Source organism: Typopeltis vanoorti, chromosome 2 (assembly GCF_054136105.1).
Source record: "Typopeltis vanoorti isolate ZY-2024b chromosome 2, IOZ_Tvanoo_1.0, whole genome shotgun sequence".
In the NCBI taxonomy this organism is placed as follows: domain Eukaryota; kingdom Metazoa; phylum Arthropoda; class Arachnida; order Uropygi; family Thelyphonidae; genus Typopeltis; species Typopeltis vanoorti.
Genome location: NC_143550.1, coordinates 127,708,418 through 127,732,122, shown reverse-complemented (window position 1 = coordinate 127,732,122; position 23,705 = coordinate 127,708,418). Strand labels below are relative to the sequence as shown.

The window sequence follows — 23,705 nt, the reverse complement described above, 5'->3', positions numbered from 1 at the left end:
TCACTGAGTTAGGCAATCTTTCGGGATCGTCTTATTTTTAGAGCCCGCTTCACCTATACATAAGTCAAAACCGGTATGGGTAGGGACCATTGCCTTTAATGCATAGCAGCATACATCTCAGCAAGGGGATGTGCTTTCGCGTTTAATCCGCCTTTACCACGAGTTGCCTCAGACTTGCACTACATGGGCGCAAACTTGACTTACTTGTCTGTTTGCTTACTTCGGAAAAATAGGATTAAAAACAAAGTTTATATAAAATTACTTGAACGATTTTCAAGACAAGCTAATTAAAACATATCAGCAAGGGGATGTGCTTTCGCGTTTAATCCGCCTTTACCACGAGTTGCCTCAGACTTGCACTACATGGGCGCAAACTTGACTTACTTGTCTGTTTGCTTACTTCGGAAAAATAGGATTAAAAACAAAGTTTATATAAAATTACTTGAACGATTTTCAAGACAAGCTAATTAAAACATATCTACGATCTAGTATTTCACAGGAAAGACTGATTGTGCTGTTAATGACCCCAACAGAAGGTGATATCTGCAATAAACTAGAAATAAGTGAAATTTTGGATGAATTTGCTTCCATAAAATCGAGAAAAGTAAACTTCTCAATCATTTAATTTTTATTACATTTCTTTTTTCATTAAAAATTAAATGATTCTTGTCATTGTGCAGTTTTTCTAGGTTGTGCATCTCTAGTTATAATACTGTAACTTGCTCATAGCCAGTAATCAGCAAGTTATGTATCTTTAATTCTAGTCTTTGCTGTATGTTTTGCAATTTTTTATCTTTTATTAGTACGTTCACGGAAGATTGAAAATAATGAAAATCAAAGAGTTACCGTTGCAAGTATTTTTGGTGAGAGCAGTCCTTGATTTAGAACTGGTACTTAGAAATTCTTTCTAACTGAAACATTTTATTTAAAAATAAAATAAAATAGCTGGTAAAAAGGTGAATACACCTAGTTTTCGTGGAAGGTATTCATTTAAGTAATTATGATTTTAATTCTCATCTAGAGAAATTTAAATAAATAAATAACGGAAGTTAAGAGTATTTAGATGGCGCTAAACAACTTGATCATGCTGCTTGTATGTCAACTGTTTTTGGTGTAATTGTTAATAACATTGGGGTATCTAATATATATAACAATTAATAATGCTCAGGTGTTGAATATATTTAAGGTGCCTGAGTAATAGCAGGTGATAGTAATGGTTCGCTATCTTATGTATATATCATACTGCGGAACACATTACAGGTTAGTACTGCAACATTGCTGAGTGCTGTGCCTCACATTTCATCTATGATTCAAATCTTACTTTTACGTTTAAGTTGATTATTGACCACATCATCTTTGAAATATGCTTCCGGAAAATGTTGCAGGATTGAGTTGACATGTTGACATCTGATACAAAAGGATCGAATGTTAATTTAATTGCTCGCACTAGAATAGCCAACCGTTATTATTTGTGGTAAAAAAAAAAAAAAAAATCGACTCCGTGTAATTCGGGGTAAAAATTATTATTATTATTATTACGGGCGACTCCAGGGAGTCCTTAGACTCATCGAGGGAGGCCCTAAACATCATGTCCACACAACTATACGACATTCTCACAGTATCTATCATACCTTGCCTTGAACTCACTCACTCACCGTCATAGCACCCACAACAGACTCTGGCAGCTTATTCCACTCATTTACCACTCTAAAAGTAAAGAACCCAGCTCTAACATCCCTGCTAACCAAGTTATAATCCTAAGTTGTTGTCATTTTGAAATATTTCAAATGACTATAATCTGCAACTCTTCAAAAAAAAATTAGGAAATATTATTTTCGAAAAAAATACCATTTTTCGAAATTGGTATTCGTACTGTCTCATTGAGCAAATCAAATTTCAGCAATGTGGAAATCGTGGTTCAAACTTACTCTGGTAGCTTCTGACTTGAATAAGGTAGATGTAAAATGGATGAATGTAGAGCTTCAGCATGAAGCCTGGAAGAAGAAGAAGAATGTACTTTGGAGGCAGTACACTGTGAATAATGATAATAATCTACTATCAAACTGCAAACCAAATCGCCACCACCTCAGTCCTCTCCAGAATAACTGAAAAGCCATCAATAGCCAATTTCTCTCCCTACCAAGAAACCTACCAATTAATCAGTAACCACCAGTATGGATTCCCCCATTAAAAATGCACAACTGACCTAGCTTACATCATCCACCACTGGATACATGCTGTGAAAAGGTTTGGAGAAACTTGTGCTGTTGTTCTCAACATTCCCAGTGAGGCTTACTTAATAAATTGTCATCGTTTTGTCTATTCACCACCTCCTATAATTGGGTTGCCAGCTTCCTCTCTACTCATTTGCTGTATCTGGTCATCTGTCATAGTGAATGGCTGTGTCTGGTTTGCAGATACTTCAATAGTCATTGTCCAGTGAACTGGCAGCCATGATTCCTCCACTTTCTATTACACCTATTAATACAAAAGCAACAGCAGCTGCTTAGCACCTTTTCACTCTGCAACTTCAAAACACTCCTAAGTTGTAGTCATTTTGAAATATTTCAAAATGACTATAATCTGCAACTCTTGAAAAAAAAAAAAAAAGTCAATAAACTGAGTCCTCACCTGCACCCTACAAATGGCACAGATGTGCTTATAGGTCCTTCAAATTCACTTGTATGGGATCAATATAAAAATAAAAACCTATCGTTTGACATATCAAGCATGAAGCATTCATTGTTGTACAAAGTTTTTATATGGTTATTGGCATAATAGATCTGATAAATTACACAATATAGAAGACTTCTACATGTCATGAAATGTATCTTAGTTCTAGTTTAATATGCTGTGTGATCGTATTATCTCTGAGGATTCTAAACTTCCTTGAAAGAGATTGTCTTTCAATTAAGCATTGTAGTCTTCTACTTCATGCTTTCAATTAAGGCATTGAAGTAGAAGACTAATCCATTTCATAATGTTCTGAAAAGTTGCTTCGTGTGTTCAGTTTTTCCTTTATACTCGGTATTGCCCTGTTTTTTTAAATACTTATTTCAAAACTTCCAGTCTGTCCAACATAAGTTTTGCCACAAGTAAATGAAATCTTGTGTACCCCCAGGATTTTTTTTTATAAAAGGAATGCTGTCTTTTGGTGAACGTGGAAAATTCTGTAGGATGTGAACAGGTTTAAAAGCATTCTATTATTGACTTGCTTTAGAAACTCTGCTGTGCATCTCAAGACTGCCTATTTAGGGTAAGGAAATAATATATTTATAATCTATTTTTTGATCATACAAGTTGGTTTCTCAGAGAAGAATAATTTTAGTAACTTGAGTAGTCATTTTGAAGATATTGATGAATGGATGATTAATTTTGTCTTTAATTATTCTTGTAGCCTGGTTCTTTAAGTTTATTATTATTATTATTATTCCTGATACCTCCAAGGAGTCCGAAGACTCATCGTGGGTGGCTGGCATAGGGACATCTTCCTGTATGGATTGACTTCCTATACACTTCTAACCATATTTCTCCACCTTCTGTTTTTTTTCCCCTCACTCTAAAGGATAGTAAAATAAAATAGAAAACAATTTTGAACAAAGAAACAGCATTTAGCAAGATCTTTTTGTCAGTTGCAAAATCCTGTTCTAATGAAATAATTCAATTTTTTTTTTTTTTTTCATAAAATTTGAAAATCCATTGGATAGAACTTCTTTGAATTAGCATTTGTAAATTAAACTAATACAGACTTCTGTAAAGCATTTTTAATAGAAAAAAAAAGTTTGGTTGATATATTGATAATCACAATAATCCATATGAGGCCTTGATCATGCCTCATATGGATTATTGTGCACAGATTTGTCACTGGGTTTTCATTATTATTATTTTATTATTATTATTATTATTTGACACCCCCAGGGAGTCCAAAGACTCATCAAGGGGGAGTGTGCCAATAGCATCAAACGATTGATCCCCTTCCAACTACTAACAATGATGAGGATATGTTAGAAAGCGTCCAGAGAAGATTCACAAAGGTGGTCAGTGGTCTTTGGAATGTGGAGTACGAAGACAGATTGAGAGAATGTAAATTGCAAAGACTCATGGGGGGGGATATGATTGAGACATAAGCTAGTCAGGGGTTGTCAATCAGGTTGATATGGAAGAGATTTTTCATAGGATGGGAGAGGCAGGGTAGAACAAGAGGCTATCCCTGGAAACTGTAAGGAGGGTGTGAGCAGAGGAGTGGGGAGAAAGTTCTTTAGATGGAGAGTGGATGGTGAGTAGGGTGTTGTGAATATAGACACATTGAATCAGTTTAAGGTATGGTTGGATGAGTTTTGTGTGCTAGTTACATCTTCCATGATATCTCTGACTCCATGGAGGTCAGATGTTAATAATAATAATATTATAAGAATTTGATAAATTAAGAAATTAAAAAGAATTCATTTCCCTGATATTTCAAGGTAATTCTTCTTTTCAGATTTATTTTATCATACTGTATTAGATATAAACATTTTCTCAACTCTGATTTGATTTTTATTTTTCAGAGGGGTGCAGCGTCAACCACTAGAATGTGGACGTAGTGTTATGACAGTTATTGAAGTAAGCAGAATTATATCTGATCTCAGAATGCTATGCACGTTATGTTTATTTTATTTTATTTTATTTTCATATTCCTATGAAAGCAGCTATTTTTCTCCCTCCCTCTTCTCTCTCTCTCTTTAAAGATGCTATACATCTCTGTTAACATTTCACTATCATCTGAAAGCTAGATTCACTTCCAGCAATAGGAGAAAGTAATCATATTATGTTGATATGGAATGTGTCTAGATGTTAGTATAACAGGCAAGAAAGACTGCACGTGAAAATATTGTGAAGTTGGTTTATATCAATTCCTTTAGTTTTTTCTCTCTCTTTGTCCAACTGCTCACATTATTTTTCCTCTTAAAGTACAATTATAAGTGTACTTCAGGAAAGATCGAATGAATGGTGTGAGAGAGAGATCAAGGTATTTATGGAAGTACTTTAATGCTTAGATGCATAGCGTGTCATTCTTGTTCATAATGTTGCAGAAAGATAAGTAATTTTTTTTTTAATTTTGATAATAATACTGAATTAAATTATTGTATTTAATTGTTTTATAAGTGTGCGAGGCAGACTGAGTTATTTAGATGTAAGTAAAACATGTATATTTCCTTAAATTATATGTTGTTGATATGGCATCTATGTGCAGCTGAACAATGGCAGCCAAGACACCTTTATTAGGCGAGATAAATTTGTGTGATTTTGTTCAGTGTAAAATTTGTGAGATGTATTCATTATGAAAGTTGGAAGATTTGTGGAACTGGGAGCAAGTGTGTAATAAATGTTTTGAGAGTGTAAATGCAGAGAGAACAAATTACATAATAGTAGAGTAGAGAGTATTGATAGAAGGGTGGAAAATGAAAATATTGGTGATGATAATACTGAAAGCATAGTGGCAGAGAATAGAATGTGATGGATTTAGTATTTTCAGGGAAGATAAAGTAGACAGGACAGGAAATGAGGTGCTGATGATAACAAACGAATTGCAGTTAACAAGAGTAGGAGTCAGTAGGGCAGATGGCAGGTCTTTTGAGTCAATCTGATGTGAGATTGAGGCCAGTAGGACAAAATATAAAATTAGTTTCTGCTATAGGCTGGGGTGGCAGGGATGATGTGGAAGACATGCATCAGCAAATTAGTAGAATGAATGCAAGTCGAGTAATTATTATGGGAGGGACTTCAACTTCAGCGACATAGATTGGAAGGAGGAAAGACCACATAGCAAGAAGGAAATAGAATTTATACACTTACTGAGAGATAATTACTTGAAGCAGAATGTGATGGAGGGACTCACTTGAAATACAAGTGTTTGTTGGATCTTGTTATAAGATCAGAACACCTGTCCATAACTAAGGTTGCAACATTGCCTCAAGTTGGGTGAAAGTGGTCATGTGGTCTTGACTTGAGAGGTAGCAAAACATGTGGAAATACCAGTCAAGAAGCGGTATATGTGGAACTACAAGGCAGGTGATTATGATAGGATTATACTTAGGAGGCAGATTGAAGCATTACCATGCATACAGATCTGCAAGGAAAGGATGCTCACAGTGCATGTGGGTTAGTCATAGGGTATCTGATGGGAATCAACCTTGAATACAGACCTGAACACCCCTCGAAGAGTACTTGAAGCCAAATCCAACGAAAACAGTGTCCTCAGTATTTCACCTGTACAATGCAGAGGCGAAATGACAACCCAACCTTTCTTTCTGTGGAAAAATGGTAGAACACGAGCCTCACCCAAAATACCTTGGAGTGAGCCTGGACAGAAGCCTAACCTATAAAAGCCACATCATCAACCTCTCCAATAAAATTAAAACCAGAAATAACATCATTTCAAGGCTTGCTGGAACAACCTGGGTTTGTGGTGCAGAAGTCCTAAGGTCGTCTGCACTAGCCCTCACATTCTCTGCAGCAGAATATTGTGCCCCTGTCTGGGAAAGAAGTACACACACACTAATATTATAGACACCCAGCTGAACTCTACCATGTGCACAATTAGTGGGACAGTGAAAAGCACCCCTCTCTCCTGGCTGCCTGTTCTATCCAACATTGTTCCACCACACATATGTAGAAGACAAGCCTCAATTAAGGAATTTAATAAAACAATGAGCAACTGACTCCTACCCCTAAACCAGACTCTCACAAACCCACCTAGTCTTCGCCTCAAACCTAGAAAGCCTCTCTGGTCCATGGATGAACTCTCTTCAGCTGCACTGCCATCAATATCTGACATATGGAGAGAATACTGGTCCAACAATCTCCCAACAAACGGCTTCCTGGTAGAAGATCCCTGTGCTCTGCAGCCTGGTTTTGATCTTCCTAGGAAGATTTGGTCATTCATATCTAGTCAGGGCAGATGTGGCTATCTTCTACATAAATGGGGCTGTCAGATCACCCTTATTGTGATTGTTCTCCCATGGCTCAGACGATTACTCATATTGTGTATGACTGCCCAAGGCGCCAATTTCACAGGGGTGGACTACAAGACATCCACAAGGTGACGGATGAGGCCTTGAATTGGCTTTCCATTATGGACCTTGACCTGTAGTTGGTATGATGGTGGCAGTGGTTATGGAGGAAACAGAAGATCATGGTCCCATCTCACCACGAAGATGTTATTCTCGTAGTTACTCTCATAGTCCTCGTCATAGTTTCAGCAGAACTCCTCCTCATGTTAGAAGATGATGATAATACAGTATGAAATGGGCCTCCGCTAATGGATCAAGTTTTCTCACACAAGACACAACTGTTCTCTACTTAAACCTCGGACACAGCTACTTTTATGTTGTGAAGTGTTGTGAGAACATGCAGCCTTGTCATACTTGGTGCAGCAGGATGATAATTCTCCCTGGCTTAATTATGACAAGTTACTTTTACTTTATTTTTATTTTTTATTTTTTATTTTTTTAAAAAAAGGAAAGACTTAGAAAGCAGGTTGTGCCTTTTATGTAATGAACTTTTATATGTTAAGATTTTCATCATTTGTTTCTGAAAATCGTGATTGTACTTTTCACTTATCAATTTTCATGTAGCCATAAGCATAAATAAATGGGGTATCTGGAGGAAGTAATATTGCACTGTATACTTAAGGTCAGGAGGGTAAATCAGATAGGAGTTAGATGGATGAGTAGTATCATTAAGATGAATTGCAAAAGAAGAAAATGTTAGGGAGGGGTATATAAGGAGAAAGGTAACCATCATGGTATGGAAGGCAAAATCTGATTATCAAAAGAAATCAGCCAAGCAGCTGGCAAAAGGCAATCCCAAAGAATTTTTTTCATTATGTTAGAAGTAGGAGGAAGAATGACTATGGAAGGATAACTTTAATGAATGCAGATGGCAGAGAGGTAACAGAGGCAGGTGAAATTGTTCAGCTGCTGATTGACCGTTTTGCAAGGTTATATCATCCAAGTGAAGATATTTTTATGGTAGAGGTAGCAAGGACTCATGTGAGCACAGAGGTTGATGAATTGGGGATACTTAAGATATTGCAGAATCTGAATGCAAATACAGCTGTGGGATTGGATGGGATATTGACTTTTATTTTAAGAGAATGTGCAGAGGAACTGGTGATGCCTTTGACTAGGCTGTTTAATTCTCAGCTTTGGCAAAGTTCCAAGAACATGGAAAGAGAACAGAATAATTCCTTTACATAAAGGAAGATCTAAGTTTGTGGTAGCAAATTATAGACCAAACAATATCTCAGGAATGGTCTATAATTTGCTACCAGGGTTGGTCATGTCCTAGTTGGATAAAGGAAATGGCTACACAATGATTTTGCAAAAGTGCTTAACAGTATGCAACAAATAAAGCAAACTGCAACAAATGGGAATGTATATGAAACTGGTGATATGGATAAAACTATGTCTGCTAGACAGATATCAAAAAGTAATATATGTGGGAGCAGAATCCAGGAGAAGGCAGATGACTAGTGGTGTGCCACAGAGCTCCGTACTTGGACCACTGCTGTTTAATTTCTACATAAATGATATGATATAATTTGAAGAAAGATATTCAGTTGTTTGTTGATGATGCAAAGTTGGGCAGAGTAATAGTTAAAGTGATGTAGAGAGCTTGCAGCATGATTTAAATAGGCTAACAGTATGAGCAAAACATAATGGATGTCAATTTAATGTAGAAAAGTATAAAAATTTGCATTTTGGGATACAAAGATTACAAGCTGTGTACCAGATTGAGGCCACTGTGCTCCAGGAAATTGAAGCCAGGGATTTGGGGATAGTAGTAGATAGCGAATTGAAGTGTAGACTACATATTGCTAAAGTAGCCAGGGTAGCTTGCGGGATTACTTGGTTATTGAAGAATAACAAGCAGAGATAAGGGAGTTATTATTCCCTCTTTATAAAGCCTTGATGCAATCATATCTGGATTACTGTACTCAGATCTACACTGCGTACAGTTTCTTGGGGATGGGGAAGTAGTGGAGAGGATCCAGAAGCAAGTAACCAAGATGATGAATGGTCTGTGGAATGCTCCCTATGAGGATAGATTGAGGTTTTGTGGATTGTAAAAGTTGGTTGGTAGGCAAAAAAAAAAGTGTGTGGTGTGGGAATATTATAGAGGCATTTAAGTTAAAGGATTTTATAGGATTGATGCAGGGGAAATGTTTCAACACTTGGTTAGAGGGGGGAAAGAACAAGAGGTCTTCCATGGAAGTTGGGCTAAGAAAATATTAAAGAGAAACTTGGAAAGAACAAAGTAGGCAGCCATATAGGAATTGTCAGGACTAGATTTTTATTTAACAAATGCATTCTTAGTAGAGAACCTGTTGAACAAGTAAAATATTTCAGCTATTTCGCACAATTTTTTAGTGAAGATGAGATATTAAATATGGAGATACCCTACTAAGCAAAACTGGTATGGTGATGACTCAACTGAATAAATTTATATGGGTTAGGAGAGAAATTAGACAAAACACTAAACTAGCCCCATACCAGAGAACATTCAAAACCAATTCTAACTTATAGATCTGAGAGTTGGATTAGATCAAACATTAGAGACCACTGATATGAGAGTTCTGAGAAAATAATTAGGAGAGTGAAGAGTTGTCATCAATGGCAGAATCATATTAAAAATGAAGATATTAGGAAGGAACTTGACATGTTAACATTCAAGAATTTGTGAGCAGAACTTATCACAGTTCAACTCAGCATCCATCTGTAAAAAGGGAAATAAAACTGAATATGAGAATTACAAAAAAAAATTCATTACTGAGTGTTCTAGGTTAAATTTATGCAAGGCATAAGTAATATTATTATTATTATTATTATTTGACACCTCCAGGGAGTCCAAAGACTTATCGAGGAAGGGCACCCTGATCTACAACTCTGTCTCAACCACTCAATCCACCACCGCCACTAGTATTTCCACAGACAACACAAACATCCATGCCCAGGGCAGGATTTGAACCCGCAGCCTTTTGGCTGGAGAGTGGATACGCTAACCACTCGACCAGCCAGGCTGGCCAAGTGTAATATGGCCACTTAAATGGATTAGGAAGAGTTAGCAAAACAGATGTCTGATGCCAAGACCAAGGTAACAGTTGAGAGACCCAGAGGAAGACAGCCGTAGGTGAATTGATGTAATTAATGCATTTGATGACCAAAATATGAGATCTGACAATGGAGTCCTGATGAATAATAGATCAGTTTAGAGGAAAATTATTGCTAGGAAGAGATTAATTATGTATAATGAACATTTATATTGATCTCATACAGAAAAGTTTGTAGAATGTGTAGTAATTTAGTATATTGTGCAGACTAGAAGTTCAGAACAGAGGATGAACGTGTTGCCCCCCCCCCCCCCCCAATAGCTACAAGTGCATTCCTTGGGGAATAGAATACTACAGCCAGAGGGCAAGACTGTTCTAGTGAATACAGATTAAAGAGTAAAAATTAGAAGAGAAGTTAAAAAGAGGAAAGAAGTTAGTTTGGAGTTTTGAATTTGGGTTTAATGTTGAAATTTGAATAAGTGTTGGCTAACTATTTGTGCTCCACATTTAGAGATAAAATGAAGGATTAATCTGTGTGTGAGAGAGAGACAGAGCCTCAAATTTACAACCAATCTCAGGATGATATTCTAGGATCTGCCCTTGGTAGCTAAGTGGAAAGCATCTCTGCCTTTGCAACCATATTGGATTCAAATCCCACTGTATTAGATATTTCTGACAGTGGTGTGGTGTTTAGGTAGTAAATGAATTTTCTGCAGCTATGTATTTCTAAAGTGACTGAATAGTATCACTTATGGTCTCCAGAGTAAAGTATCCAGACTAATTAAAAACCATTAAAATTTAAACACAAAAAAACACAAAACCACAAAAATTAAAATTTAAGACCATTAAAAATAATAATAATATTTGGATATGTGCAGTATGATTATTTGTGTAAGATATAAAGTAATGTTCAGAGCAGAAGAGGATGCCGAGTTGTTTGGAGAACCAAGGAAGTGAGAAATGCGATATGTTTATACCAGGAACAGCTAGAAGTAAATATTTTCTTATTCAAAGGAGAAATGTATTATGTTATCAGTACTTCTAGTTACAGGAAAGGTGAAGTGATATTTCTTCATCTAAAATGCATACGCATACATTTATTCTCTGTAAATTATGCTATGAATGGTTCATGAGCAGTAATAAAGTTTTAATGTCTTAATGTTGAGACCTGTTGTCTATACATTTTGTTAATTGTACATGTTGTAAACATAGGTTTCTGTCGTTAAGCAGTTCTGTAGGTAGTTTTCGGTATTGAGACCATGTATTAATATAAATAGTTTATTAAAAATAAACAATTAAAAAACCCAACAAGTTTTGTGCGTTGTAAGACTTGCATCATCAGGGATAATGGTACATAAGTTTTACACAACAAAAGCTTATTGACAATTAATTACACATATTACATGTTTTTAATAACTTCACAACTGTTAAATAATTGAGAAAACAGAATAATAATAATAATAAACAAATGATTATTTTCGTTACTGTATGCATGCTGGAACATTGCTAGTTGTTGTCACGTTCTGTGCTTCCCATGTGCTATATCCTAGGTCCATGGCACTTAAATTTTTGATGAAGACAGACCACGCTTGATGTAAAACCAAGCCTTGATTTTTATTGCACTGTGTAGGGATCCTAAGCATTTGTGTGGCTTCTTTAAATTTTCTTGTGAAACAATTATCATCAATATATGACATGTTTGTCTATTGTCAGAGTACTTGATGGCCAGTAGTGGTTGTGTGGAATGCTAAACCTGATTTGTGCTCCCTTCTTATTTCGACGTCTTTTACATGCTCACACATGCGGATCTCTCTCTCTCAACCTTCCCATCTGCTCTACATAACAAATGCCACAAGCGCAATGAATCTCATAGACACCTGATTTTTTCATGGGGTGGTGTGGTGGTTTTGGTGGATGTAGGAATCTTGATATTTTTTATAAAGGTAGAAATACGACTTGTATGTTGTACTCGCGGAGCATTATAGTCACTTTGTCAGTGGCATTTTTGATATACAGCAGCGTGATTGCATTCTTGAAATCTTGTTTAAGTAAGGGAGTTGCAGGAGCTGTATTAAGAATTCTTTTGATTATCTTAGGTTCAAACCATTAAGTGCGAGGTTTTGTGCCATGAAATAAAGGTTGTCCTTCTCCATATACAGCAAACCCACCACAATGGGAAGATTTCTAAATGCCGCTTCACACCACCATCCATTGCAAAAAAAAATAGGCATAATTAAAACTTTGCGAGATAAGGCATACAATATATCTAGCACACCGATCGAAAGAAATGAAGAATTACACTACCTGGCACAAAACCTTGCACTTAATGGTTTTGAACCTAAGATAATCAAAAAAATTCTTAATACAGCTCCTGCAACTTCCTTACTTAAACAAGTTTTCAAGAATGCAATCACGCTGCTGTACATCAAAAATGTCATGGACAAAGTGGCTATAATGCTCCGCAAGTACAACATAAAAGTGGCGTTTCTACCTTTACAAAAAATATCAAGATTCCTACATCCACCAAAACCGCCACACCACCCCATGTAAAAACCAGGTGTCTATGAGATTCATTGCTCTTATGGCATTTGTTATGTAGGACAGATGGGAAGGTTGAGAGAGATCTGCATGTCTGAGCATGTAAAAGATGTCGAAAAAAGAAGGGAGCACAAATCAGGTTTAGCATTCCACACAACAACTACTGGCCATCAAGTACTCCGGCAACAGACAAACGTCATATATTAATAATAATAATTGTTTCACAAGAAAATTTAAAGAAGCCACACAAATGCTTAGGATCCTTACACAGTGCAATTAAAATCAAGGCATGATTTTACATCAAGTGTGGTCTGCCTTCATCAAAAATTTAAGTGCCATGGACCTAGGATATAGCACACGAGAACCACAGAATGTGACAACAACTAGCAGTGTTTCCGCATGCATACAGCAACGAATATATCATTTGTATTCTGATTTCTCAATTATTTAACAGTTGTGAAGTTATTAAAAACATCTAATATGTGTAATTAATTGTCAATAAGCTTTTGTTGTGTAAAACTTTTATGTACCATTATCCCTGATGATGCAAGTCTTACGACGCATGAAACTTCTCAGGTTTTTGAATTGTTTTTATTTTTAATAAACTATTTATATTGATATGTGTCTCAATACTGAAAAATACCTACAGAATTGTACATGTTCTTAAATTTATTTTTTGCCTATTTTGTAAGATGAAAGATATATGATGCTTAGGGGGGGCGGGGAACCTAAGTTTCCAGAAGGGGAAAAAATTCTGCTATCTCTATCCAATTCCAGCTTACTTTGTCTTGTCTGAAATAAGACCTGTTGAAGCTTCTCTTATGAATAGGTCATCATCATCATTAGCCATTATTGATCCATGCTTGGAAAGGCCTTCATCTGCTGGATGAATGCCTTTCCAAGATTACTCCAACACTCTCTGTCCATGGTTCTCCTTTTCCATGTCACTCCTGCAAATCTGATGATATCATCAATCCACTGTGATTTCGGTCAGCGTTGTGGTCGTTTTTCCTCTCGTGGAATCCAGTCCAATACTTCTTTTGTCCATCACTGATCTTGTCTTTGGGCAATATGCCCAGCCCATTGCCACTTCAGATGTTTCACTCTTCCTATGATATCAGAGACTTTGGTTTGATTTCTTATCCATGTATTCCTTTTGTGATCCAATCTAGTGATACTAAGCATACTTCTTTCCATACTAAATTGTGTTGTTCTTAATTTTTGAATTTCCTTTGCATTCAGTGTCCATGTTTCACAGCCATATGTCAGTATAGGAAGAATACACTGGTTATAAACCTTTCTCTTTAGGCATAATGGTAGTTGGCTTTTGAATATTGAATGTAATTTTCTAAATGCTTTCCACCCAAGCATCGCATGCCTTTTAATTTCATCCATGATATTTTGTTCCATTGATAATATCTGTTGTCCTAAGTATATGTAATGATCTACTTGCTTAATTTCCTCATTATTGATTTTTATTATTTCTAGTTGGACATAACTATTGAACATAACTTGGGTCTTCTTTAGGTTTATCTTTAGGCCTGCTGTTCCGCTAGTAATTTGGAGCTCATGGATACGAATGTGCAGTTGAAGTAAAGATAACTATGTCATCTGCAAAGCATAATGACTTAAATATCTTCCATTTATCTTCAGACCTTTCCCTTCCCAATCAAGAAGTTTGAATATTTCTTCTAGGCACGCTGTGAATAATTTTGGAGCTATTGTGTCACCCTGTCTTATACCTTTCTGTATTCCCATAGTACAGATGTTTCCATTGAAATGAATTGTTGCTTTGGCATTGGTGTATGCTGATTTGATGGTTCTGATGTAGGGCTCCTCTACTTGTTGGTTTCGTAATGCTTTAAGTATTGCACAAGTTTTAAGTGAATCAAAGGCTTTCTCATAGTCAATAAAACCAAGACATAGTGTCTTGTTGAACGGTGTAATGATATTCATTACACCGTTCAATAATCTGCTGTACAACTTGAATATGGTCCATTGTACTAAAGCCCCTTCGAAAGCCTGCCTGTTCTTTTGATTGTGCTAGGTCCAGAGTCGCAAAGTCTATTAGCTAAGACTTTTGTAAACACTTTGTAGACCACTGATAGGTTGGTAGTTTGTCAAGTCTTCTATCTTGCCTTTTTTATGTATCACAATTAGGGTAGCCTTCTTCCATGTTGTTGGTACATCATTTTTCTTCAGGCATAAAGTAAATAGTTTTGCTAAGAGTTCGGAGATTATTTCTCCATCTCTTTTTAGAAGTTCAGCTATAATTCCATCCTCACTGCAGCTTTCCCATTTTGGAAGCTTTGGATGCTCTGCATAACTTCTTCTGGTAGAATCTGTGGTACTTCAGCTGTGTTGTAGTTGTCTTCTTCTTCATTTAATTCATCATCCTGGTATAATATTGAGTAGAATTCTTCAATTCTTTTTGCTATTGCATATCTATCTCTGGTGATGGTCCCGTCTTGTAGTTTGGCTGCAACCATCTGTTTGCTGTTCATCTGCTGTTTGGCTCTTTTGAGACTATGGTTGTTTTCAATTGTTTGTTGTATGAATTTACAATTGAATTTTCTTATTTCTTCTATGATACGTTTTCTGATTGTTTTGCACAATTCTGTGTATTCAATTTTATTCTGTAGGGTAATTGATTGTTTCGTTTCTTCATAAGCTGTTTTGTTTCTTCAGAGATTTTGTTGTGTTTCTGTTCTGTGGTACCAGCTGTCTCAAGTGAGCATTGTAAAAGGTTTTGGATAATAATTCATTACTTTCTGATAGATCAGCATTGTCATCTATAATAAGATGTTTAAATATATTGTTTAGTTCGTGTTGGTATATATCTTTTTTAATGTTGAGTTTGTGTACATCTATGTTTTGCTTTGATTTCCTAAACATTTTTCTTCTTTCTTTTTGGCAGTTTATTTGAATCTTACTGCATACCATATGATGGTCACTTCCAATGTTGAAGGTGTTTATAATAGAGCAGTCTTGAAAGATGTATTTCTTATTGCTGAGGATAAAGTCTATTTCACTAGTTTTTCCATTTGGACTTTTCCCATGTCCACTTTCTATGTTTTTTTTTCTTGAAGAAGGAATTTGTGATATAGGTTTTCTTTTTCTGCAAATTCTATTAACCTTGCTCCTCTGTCATCTCTTATGCCATATCCAAAATTTCCAATTGAGCTTTCATCAGAATGTTGAATGCCAATTCTAGTATTAAAGTCTCTCATCACAATTTTGAAATGATGTTTTCCTTTTATTGTAGTGCTGGAATATATCATGATAGAAGGCTTCAATTTCTTCGTCAGTATGACTTATTGTTGGTGCATAGACTTGGACGATCTTAAGAGTATCTTTTCAAGATTTGAACAACAATACTTGCTATTCGATTGGGTACACTGTCAAATTCTATTATGTTGTTCTTCGGTTTTTTGTTGATCAAGAATCCAACTCCACTGATTCTTTCATATCTTTATCTTGACCTCTATAATATAATATGCCTCCATTTTTTAGTCGAAGAATTTCTTCACCATTACGTCTGATTTCGCACAGTCCAAGAATGTCCCATTTTAGTCACTTTAGCTCTTCAGTTTGTTCAGTTAACTGTGCTTCACTGCTCAGAGTTCTACTTTAATGTTCCAAACTCTAGTTTCCAATGGCAGCATGATCTGGTTACCCGGCGATTCTTAGCACCTTCTGCCTTCATGTTTAACTGCCTGCTGCCATAGGTAGTAACAATCCAGCCTCCGGGGAATGAGGGCCATTTTATTTCTGTCGGAATTCATCTTAGAAGGTTAAGCCATTAATTCACCATGCTGGCCAAGTGCGGGTTGGTGAATGGCAATATTTTCACATGGGATCGCCAGTCCCAAAACCACTGGTCCACAACTCTTTATTCAATATATTCAGAGCTGCCCTGATATCCAAACGGATGGTAGTCAAGGTTTTCCCCCATCCACCACCTAGGGGACATGCTCAGTAGCCTGTTGAAACCCCGAGTGTAAATAGGTATTGAACCCTATTTCCTTATCTAAGCCAATATCTGTCACTTGTCTGTGTAAGGAAGATGTGTTTTGATGAACCTTTTCTGCCATCAGCAACATAATGTAAATCAGTGGTTCTTAACCTTTTTTTGCTTGGCACTCCCTTTCAACTATTTGGCCTGGTGCCTCCTGCTGAATTTTACACTAGGTTAATGACTCGGTAAGATAATTATAATATATGATTAGGCAAACCTAAATTACCATCAACATATTCAAACTCTTAGTTAATTAAAAATTAATGACTTTGATACAAATTAATTTTTACTCAAAAAAAAAAAAAAAGATGCAAACGTACTGTATTTAATAAGCCAATCATTAATGGCCACCCTGAGCCTGATGAGATCCTGCTAATTTTTTTGGTGTCTGGTTCAGTGTTCAACAAATGAAGTCTCAAGTCCCCTCTTTCACTTATTTGCAATCTATTTCGCTGCTTAGCTAACAATTGCAACATGACACTGAATTCTTTCTTGACCGAGTATGAAGAAGGAAAAGCAATGTGCAGTAATTTTATTTCTTGCCAAAGCTGAGGATACTTGCATTGCATGTTTGGTCAGAATCTTTCATACTCATGCTGTTGAAATTGTACTCGAGCTTCAAAATCATTTTTTAAGGCAATAAATTCTTCACATATATTTGGATGAACAGAAGTGGCATCAAAAAGAAATGGATTTATGACCCAATCATGTATTTTAAGCTCATCAGTCTTTGAATCTGATAATCAAGTCTTCTTTCAGTGTCAGAAGATGGGAACAATAACAATCCAAATCTCTATCTAATATTAAATCATCATCTATTATTTTATTATTATTATTATTATTACCCAAGATCCCATGGAGTCAAAGACTCACCTAGGAGTTCCTTTTATCATGCACACAGTCATCATACCATGCTTTAATCACACTCAAATTCTCTGCAGACACCACTCTCTCAGGCAAGGCATTCCAATCATTCACAACTCTGCATGAAAAAAACCTGCTTCTCACTCCCCTACTCACACCTTCTTTATACAGTTTCCAGGGATGACCTCTGGTTCTCCCCTGATTTCCCACTATTTTCTGTAGAACCTCTCCAGTATTGATCCTATAACAACCCCTTAATAACTTGTAGGTCTCTATCATATCCTCCCTCTTCCTCCTGTCCACCAGACTCAACTTTTCTAACCACTCTGCATGATTCCTTATGCTGTTACACCCTGATATCTTAAGAATATAGAATTCTCAGCTATCATGGTGTAACATGAAGAATAAATAAAATAAATTAAAACCCCTGCATAAAAGATAATAGTTGAATTAATTAAAAGAAAAAGAAAGATTCTTGCATCCAATAAAATATATAAAATATAAAGGTTTTGTTAAACTAACTAACAAAAGAAAGAATGTATTAATATTGTGATATGATTTAAATAAGAAAAGTTAAATAAATAAGACAGAAAAGGATTAGTCATAAAAGATGGTATGTGAGAAGCTAGAGATTAAGTTATTAAGTAAATTCGTAGAAAAATTTTGGAAGGGATTAAATTAGAGGCTAGCACAAGAAAAACAACAGAAAATCGCTTAGGGTCAATTCCCGGATTGAGACATCGTTATGGGCTTGCCGATCAAAGGACGTTTTTGCAGAAAAACGCCACCCTAATTGGTCAGTGAAGTAAAAACAAGTAGGGGGCGGAGAAAATAAGTTAGAAGAAGTGCCATTAGGAGAGCGGTTATAAAAGAGTTGGACCCCCCCCCCCACGAGGCTTTTTTGGTTTTGGTTTGATTCTATTCCAGGAGAGTCCTTCGCGATTTCCTGAGTGGCGAGATTGGAGTTATATCTCCGACGGCACAACATGGAAACGAAAGTGAGCGGGATTTCGATTCCGTATTTCCTATGCAAGAAGCGAAGAATGCCATATAGTCGAGGAAAGGAAAGCATATTCTTTGTGTTTTGACTTCATTGACAACTATGAGAAGGGGAAAGAAGTAGAGAAATCGATGTCCACGTGGCGAGTTGCACAGCCGATATATAAAGAAGAACGTAGGAGAAGCAGATTATCGGTGAGGTTATATCAAGATAGTTCAATCAGAAGAAGGTAAAGGTCCATATGAAAACCCCAAGAAAGAAAGGTACTGTAAAATATATCTAATGTTAACTAAAATTTGTCTGTGATAAGTATCATTATTCTAATATGGAACTGTTGAAGTGACCAAGGAAAATTTATACTAGGACTTTAGAATCTGACAGAATATATTAAAAGTAAGCTGGCTAGTGTTGATGTTACGTGAAAAAAAAAAATTAAGTGCCCTGAGAATTTTGCATGTCTATTGTAATGCATAGGAAAGTTAAAATGTCATAGTTGTGTGTTAGTGCAGAAAAAGGTTTAGTTAATCTACTTAAGCTTTAATAGTTGAATAGTGTGAATTAATCTTATTTGTCCATGTCAAATGAATTTACGTGTTGAATATTTTTGGCGGCATGATCGTAATACTAGTTGTGTGTTAGTGCAGTAAATGGTTTAGTTAATCTACTTAAGTTTGAATAGTTAAATAGTGTGAATTAATCTTATTTGTCCATGTCAAGTGAATTTATGTGTTGAATTGTTATGGCGGCATGATCGTAATACTCATTATAGGATCATAGCCTAATTACTTGTAATAAGCTAATGTTAGTTTGTAAGTATTTAGTTTAGCATTAAATTGAGTAATCACTATAATTGAATTGTACCATGTTAAGGAATTTAATAACCCTTTGTTCAAATGATGAAAGAGTTATCTGAAATTGCTGTCCAATGCACCACTTGAAAAATACGAACCTAATCACGCAGGAAATTAATGTTAAGAAACGAGATAAAGTGTCACGACTGCAACATAGTTACACTTTTAGACATATTTGAGTTCTTTCTCCTTGTTTTTGTATATAATTTCTTAAACTAAATATCCCAAAAGGCACAGTATAAATACAAATATTAGGGGTACTAAGGGGAGAAATAACTTAAGTATTAGTAAATTTATTGGTGATATCTCGTGCGTAGATAATAGAAGAACATAGGTAAGCGGAAATTATAAAATAGAATAAAAATCGTAAAATGGGACACAACATAAATGGCGCAGCCGGTAGGATATAAAGTATAAGAAAGTTAATAGAATAGAATAAGAAGAATAGGTCACAACAATGCCATTAGAAACTGTACATTTGTGAGAAGTAACATTTCATGCTAGAGAATGGCAAACTTCAAACTCCCTTTTTATAATCTGCTAGGGCTTAAAATTTCCTTTCCCCATTCAGTTCCATGTTTCCTGTGAAGTTGCCTTTCATTGGGATTTAACATTTACGACTCAGTATGGCTTCCCTTTTTCAATTCCACCAATCAAGCTCGCAGGCAAACAGTAATATTCACTGTCAGCAATCTTCTCAATCTTTCCTCATACTCAACATTCCAAAGGTTAGAAACTACCTTAGTCAGTCACCTCTGGATCCTTTTCAACATATCTTTGTCCTTCTGAAAACCAGGTGACCAAATCTGGGCAAAATAGTCCATGTGTGGCCTAATCAAAGTCTTATACAAAGAACAAGAATCTCTCTACTTCTACAAGCCAGTGCCCTCTGCATCATTCCCAGAAGAATTTGTGTTGTCTTCATAATTTTGGCTATGTGCCCCCTAAATTTCAGATCCTTATCCACTATCACCCCCAGATCTCTTATATCCTCCACCTCTGACAATATATCCTCACTAAGCATAAATTCTGCATCCCATTTTTGTTTTCCAAATTTTAAAACCTTACATTTTGCAACATTGAACTCATATCCCCATTCCCACTCACTCAATTTATTCAAGTCTTCTTGTAAGGCCACAACATCTTCTCTATCCTTCATGGTTCATCCCAACTTTGCATCATCTGCAAACAACTGAATATCTCCATCCAAATCTTCACCAATATCATTAATATACAAGTTAAACAGCAATGGCCCTAAAACAGACCCCTGCGGCACTCCACTAGTAACTTTCCTTTTCCTGGATATCGCTCCCCCATACACAACTTGTTGATACCTATCAGATAGCCAGTCTCCAATCCAATGCACTAATCTAATGTCCAACCACATCTGCGCTAGTTTGACTGTCAACTTATCATGCGGTACTCTATCAAAAGCCTTTGCAAAATCTAAGTATATTATTGTGTATCCTTCTCCTCTGTCCATGGAAACAGTCACCTTATTGTAATAAGTAAGTAGATTACTAAAACATGACCTCTCTTTAGCAAATCCATGCTGTCCATCAAAGATAATACCATTGTTATCAACCCAACTCTGGATCCTAGTTCTCACAAGCTTCTCCAACAACTTAACCAGATCTCCAACATCTTAACCACAACACCTGACACACAGATAAACCTATAGTTTGATGCTTGAGTTCGATCACCTCCTTTATGAAGTGGCACAATCTTGCCCTCCTTCCATTTCTTAGGATCTTGACCAAGTGCAAGACTCATATTAAAAAAATATGTCAAGGTAGGTGTCAACTCCCTGGCACATTCTTTCAGAATACGTGGTGATATATTATCAAGTCCCACAGTCTTATTAATGTCTAGTTTACTCAACTCCCCATACACCTCTTGCTCACCTACAGTTAGTCTCTCCTCCCCATTATCAACTGCTCTAAATCCCTCCATGAAGTCACATTCACAAGATTGAAGGATCTTTATGAACTGCTCATTAAGTATCTCCACTACACCTGCAATAGCTGTCTTTATACCATTTTCTCCAATCAATGTCATCCTTCCATAATCATTCTTTCTTTTGCTGGCTACATATCGAAAGAATTCCTTAGGATTCTTTTTGGCTTCATTAGCTAACTGCTGTTCATACCTCTCTTTAGCTACCCTTACCAACCAAGTCACCCGCCTTGCCTGGTCTTTGTAGTCCTCATAGAATTGGTTATTTCCACTTCTCTTATGTTGCCTCCATAATGCCCTTTTTCTCTGTATCGCATGCCTAATCTCTTTATTCATCCATTTCACACCTACCTTATTTAACCTTCTCACCCTTGGAATACATTTAGACATTGCATCTACTAGATAATTTTTGAATATCCCCCAAGCTACATTGATCTTTTTTCCAGCTAACTCCTAATTCCATGCTACACCTGCAAGCTGTCTCTTGAGCTCTTCATAATCACCCCCCCCCCCCTTTGTAGTTCCACATATACCCTTTTCTTACAGAGGTCCTCACTCTGCTGGAAACCACCCAGATAATCACTTCATGGTCACTCTCACCAATTGGTAGGTGATTTGATACCTCATTTATAATTACATCCTATAAGATGATCAAATCCAAGACCCTCAATCCTCGCGTGTCCTCTGTTACATACTATCTTAGGTAGTTATCCCTCAAAAACTCAAACTCATTTTCTTTACTTCCAGTTGCTATCTCATCATTGCAGTCTATATTGCCATAATTAAAATCACCCATAACGATCACCCTTTTCTTATTTGCTTGGCTAATTTGATTATACATTTCATAGTCACTACCATCCATATTTCCTGGTCTATAACAACATCCAACCAAGTATTTCATTCCATTCACCTCTAGCTCACACCATACTGCCTTAAAACCACTAGCACTATTTCCCTCTTGCATCTCTGCTTTGTATGGACATAACTCTTTCTCTATCATCAATAGCACTCCCCCCCCCCCTTTTTTTTTAACCCTTCTATCCTCATGAAACACATCATATCCTTCCATCTCTATTCCTGTCTGGATGTCGTCCTCATCTAACCATGTCTCACTTATTTCAACAATTTTTGGGTGAACAGACTCAATCAGTGCAACCATTTCATATCATTGTTTCTTACACTTCTAGCACTTGTATATAAACACAACAGCTCATTCCTGGATCTTCAGCTAGTTCCACTGATAACATCATTCGATGTGATCTCTTCATTCTTGACTGGGGCCATTTCCCTTTCTGCTTATTCATTTTAGAACCCTCTTCAATTCCAACTGTTTCCTCTTGATCCCAGGGGTCATCCCATTCTTTTCCTGTCTACACATGCTCTCACATCCTCTTGGAGCATCCACCTTTCTCACGCTGTGTACCCCTGTTCATCCTGAGCCTCCCGTTTCCCTGTTCATCTTGCACACCCATTCTCTCATTTTCCATACTCATGCCACTTACTTCCTCATTCATAACCACCTCTTCAATCTCTCCTGTTATATTCTCCTGCTCTTCCATATCACTTCCCACTTGATCTGATTCATTCTCTATACTCACTTCTCTACCTTCCAGCAAATCTCTCCAAGTGACTCACACCATAACCACCCAAATGCAGTCCATCGCTCCCATACAGTTCACTTCGTCTTTCAAACTCATTCCACACATTAAGAAATTGTACTCCCCTCTCCTCACACATTTCAGCCAACATACCATTCATGATCCTTGCTCTTCACCTCATCTCACCACAGTCATACCTATGCAACATGCTTATTACCCTTCCTGTCACACTATTCTCTTTTATCCATCTAAGCAGCCTCCTGATATATATATTCTGGCATGCTCTTTGTGTTCTGTCAAGTCATTCGTACCTATTAAAACCATCAACTCCTTTGCTTGCTCCTTCCTCATATCCAATACCTCAATCACTCTACTCATTTTACTGCCTGGAAAACATACCTTGTGCATCCTCTCATCCAGCACACCTTTAATAATGGAGTTGCCATACAACGCCACTCGCTCGTCTTTCGTTAACTCTTTCATACCTACTTGATTTGTTTTAATCATTTTCACTCGAATTTTCTTAATTTTACTCCACATCCATTTCATCTCTTGCCTCATCCAATCCAATTCAACTTTCGAATCTCACTTCACATTCTCTCTATCATTCAATCTTTCTGATTTTCGAACTCTCTACTCCCGCTTCACACTTTCACTCTCATTTATCCCTTTGAGTATGGAAGCGAAAGTTGGATGCATGTACTTTCGATCCATGCATCCAACTTTCGCTTTCATTCATTCTTTCCATTTTTCCCACTTTTGATCCTTTCGTCACACTATTTCCGGT

The 23,705-nt window shown here is 36.5% G+C and overlaps 1 protein-coding gene across 3 annotated transcripts in view; it reads left to right on the top strand.

Annotated features, from left to right (window-relative positions):
- The first annotated feature begins 819 nt into the window (after positions 1 to 819).
- Positions 820 to 23,705, top strand: part of LOC150109420 (tRNA pseudouridine synthase-like 1) — a 91,501-nt gene continuing 68,615 nt past the window's right edge. Inside the window, exons 1-2 of one of the 3 annotated variants that reach the window (XM_090408102.1) lie at positions 820 to 863; positions 4,548 to 4,602. In XM_090408102.1, coding sequence (XP_090264228.1) covers positions 4,588 to 4,602 — 15 coding nt within the window. In that variant the 5' untranslated portion in view covers positions 820 to 863; positions 4,548 to 4,587. The other 2 variants (XM_090408094.1, XM_090408087.1) reach the window with 2 other exon arrangements.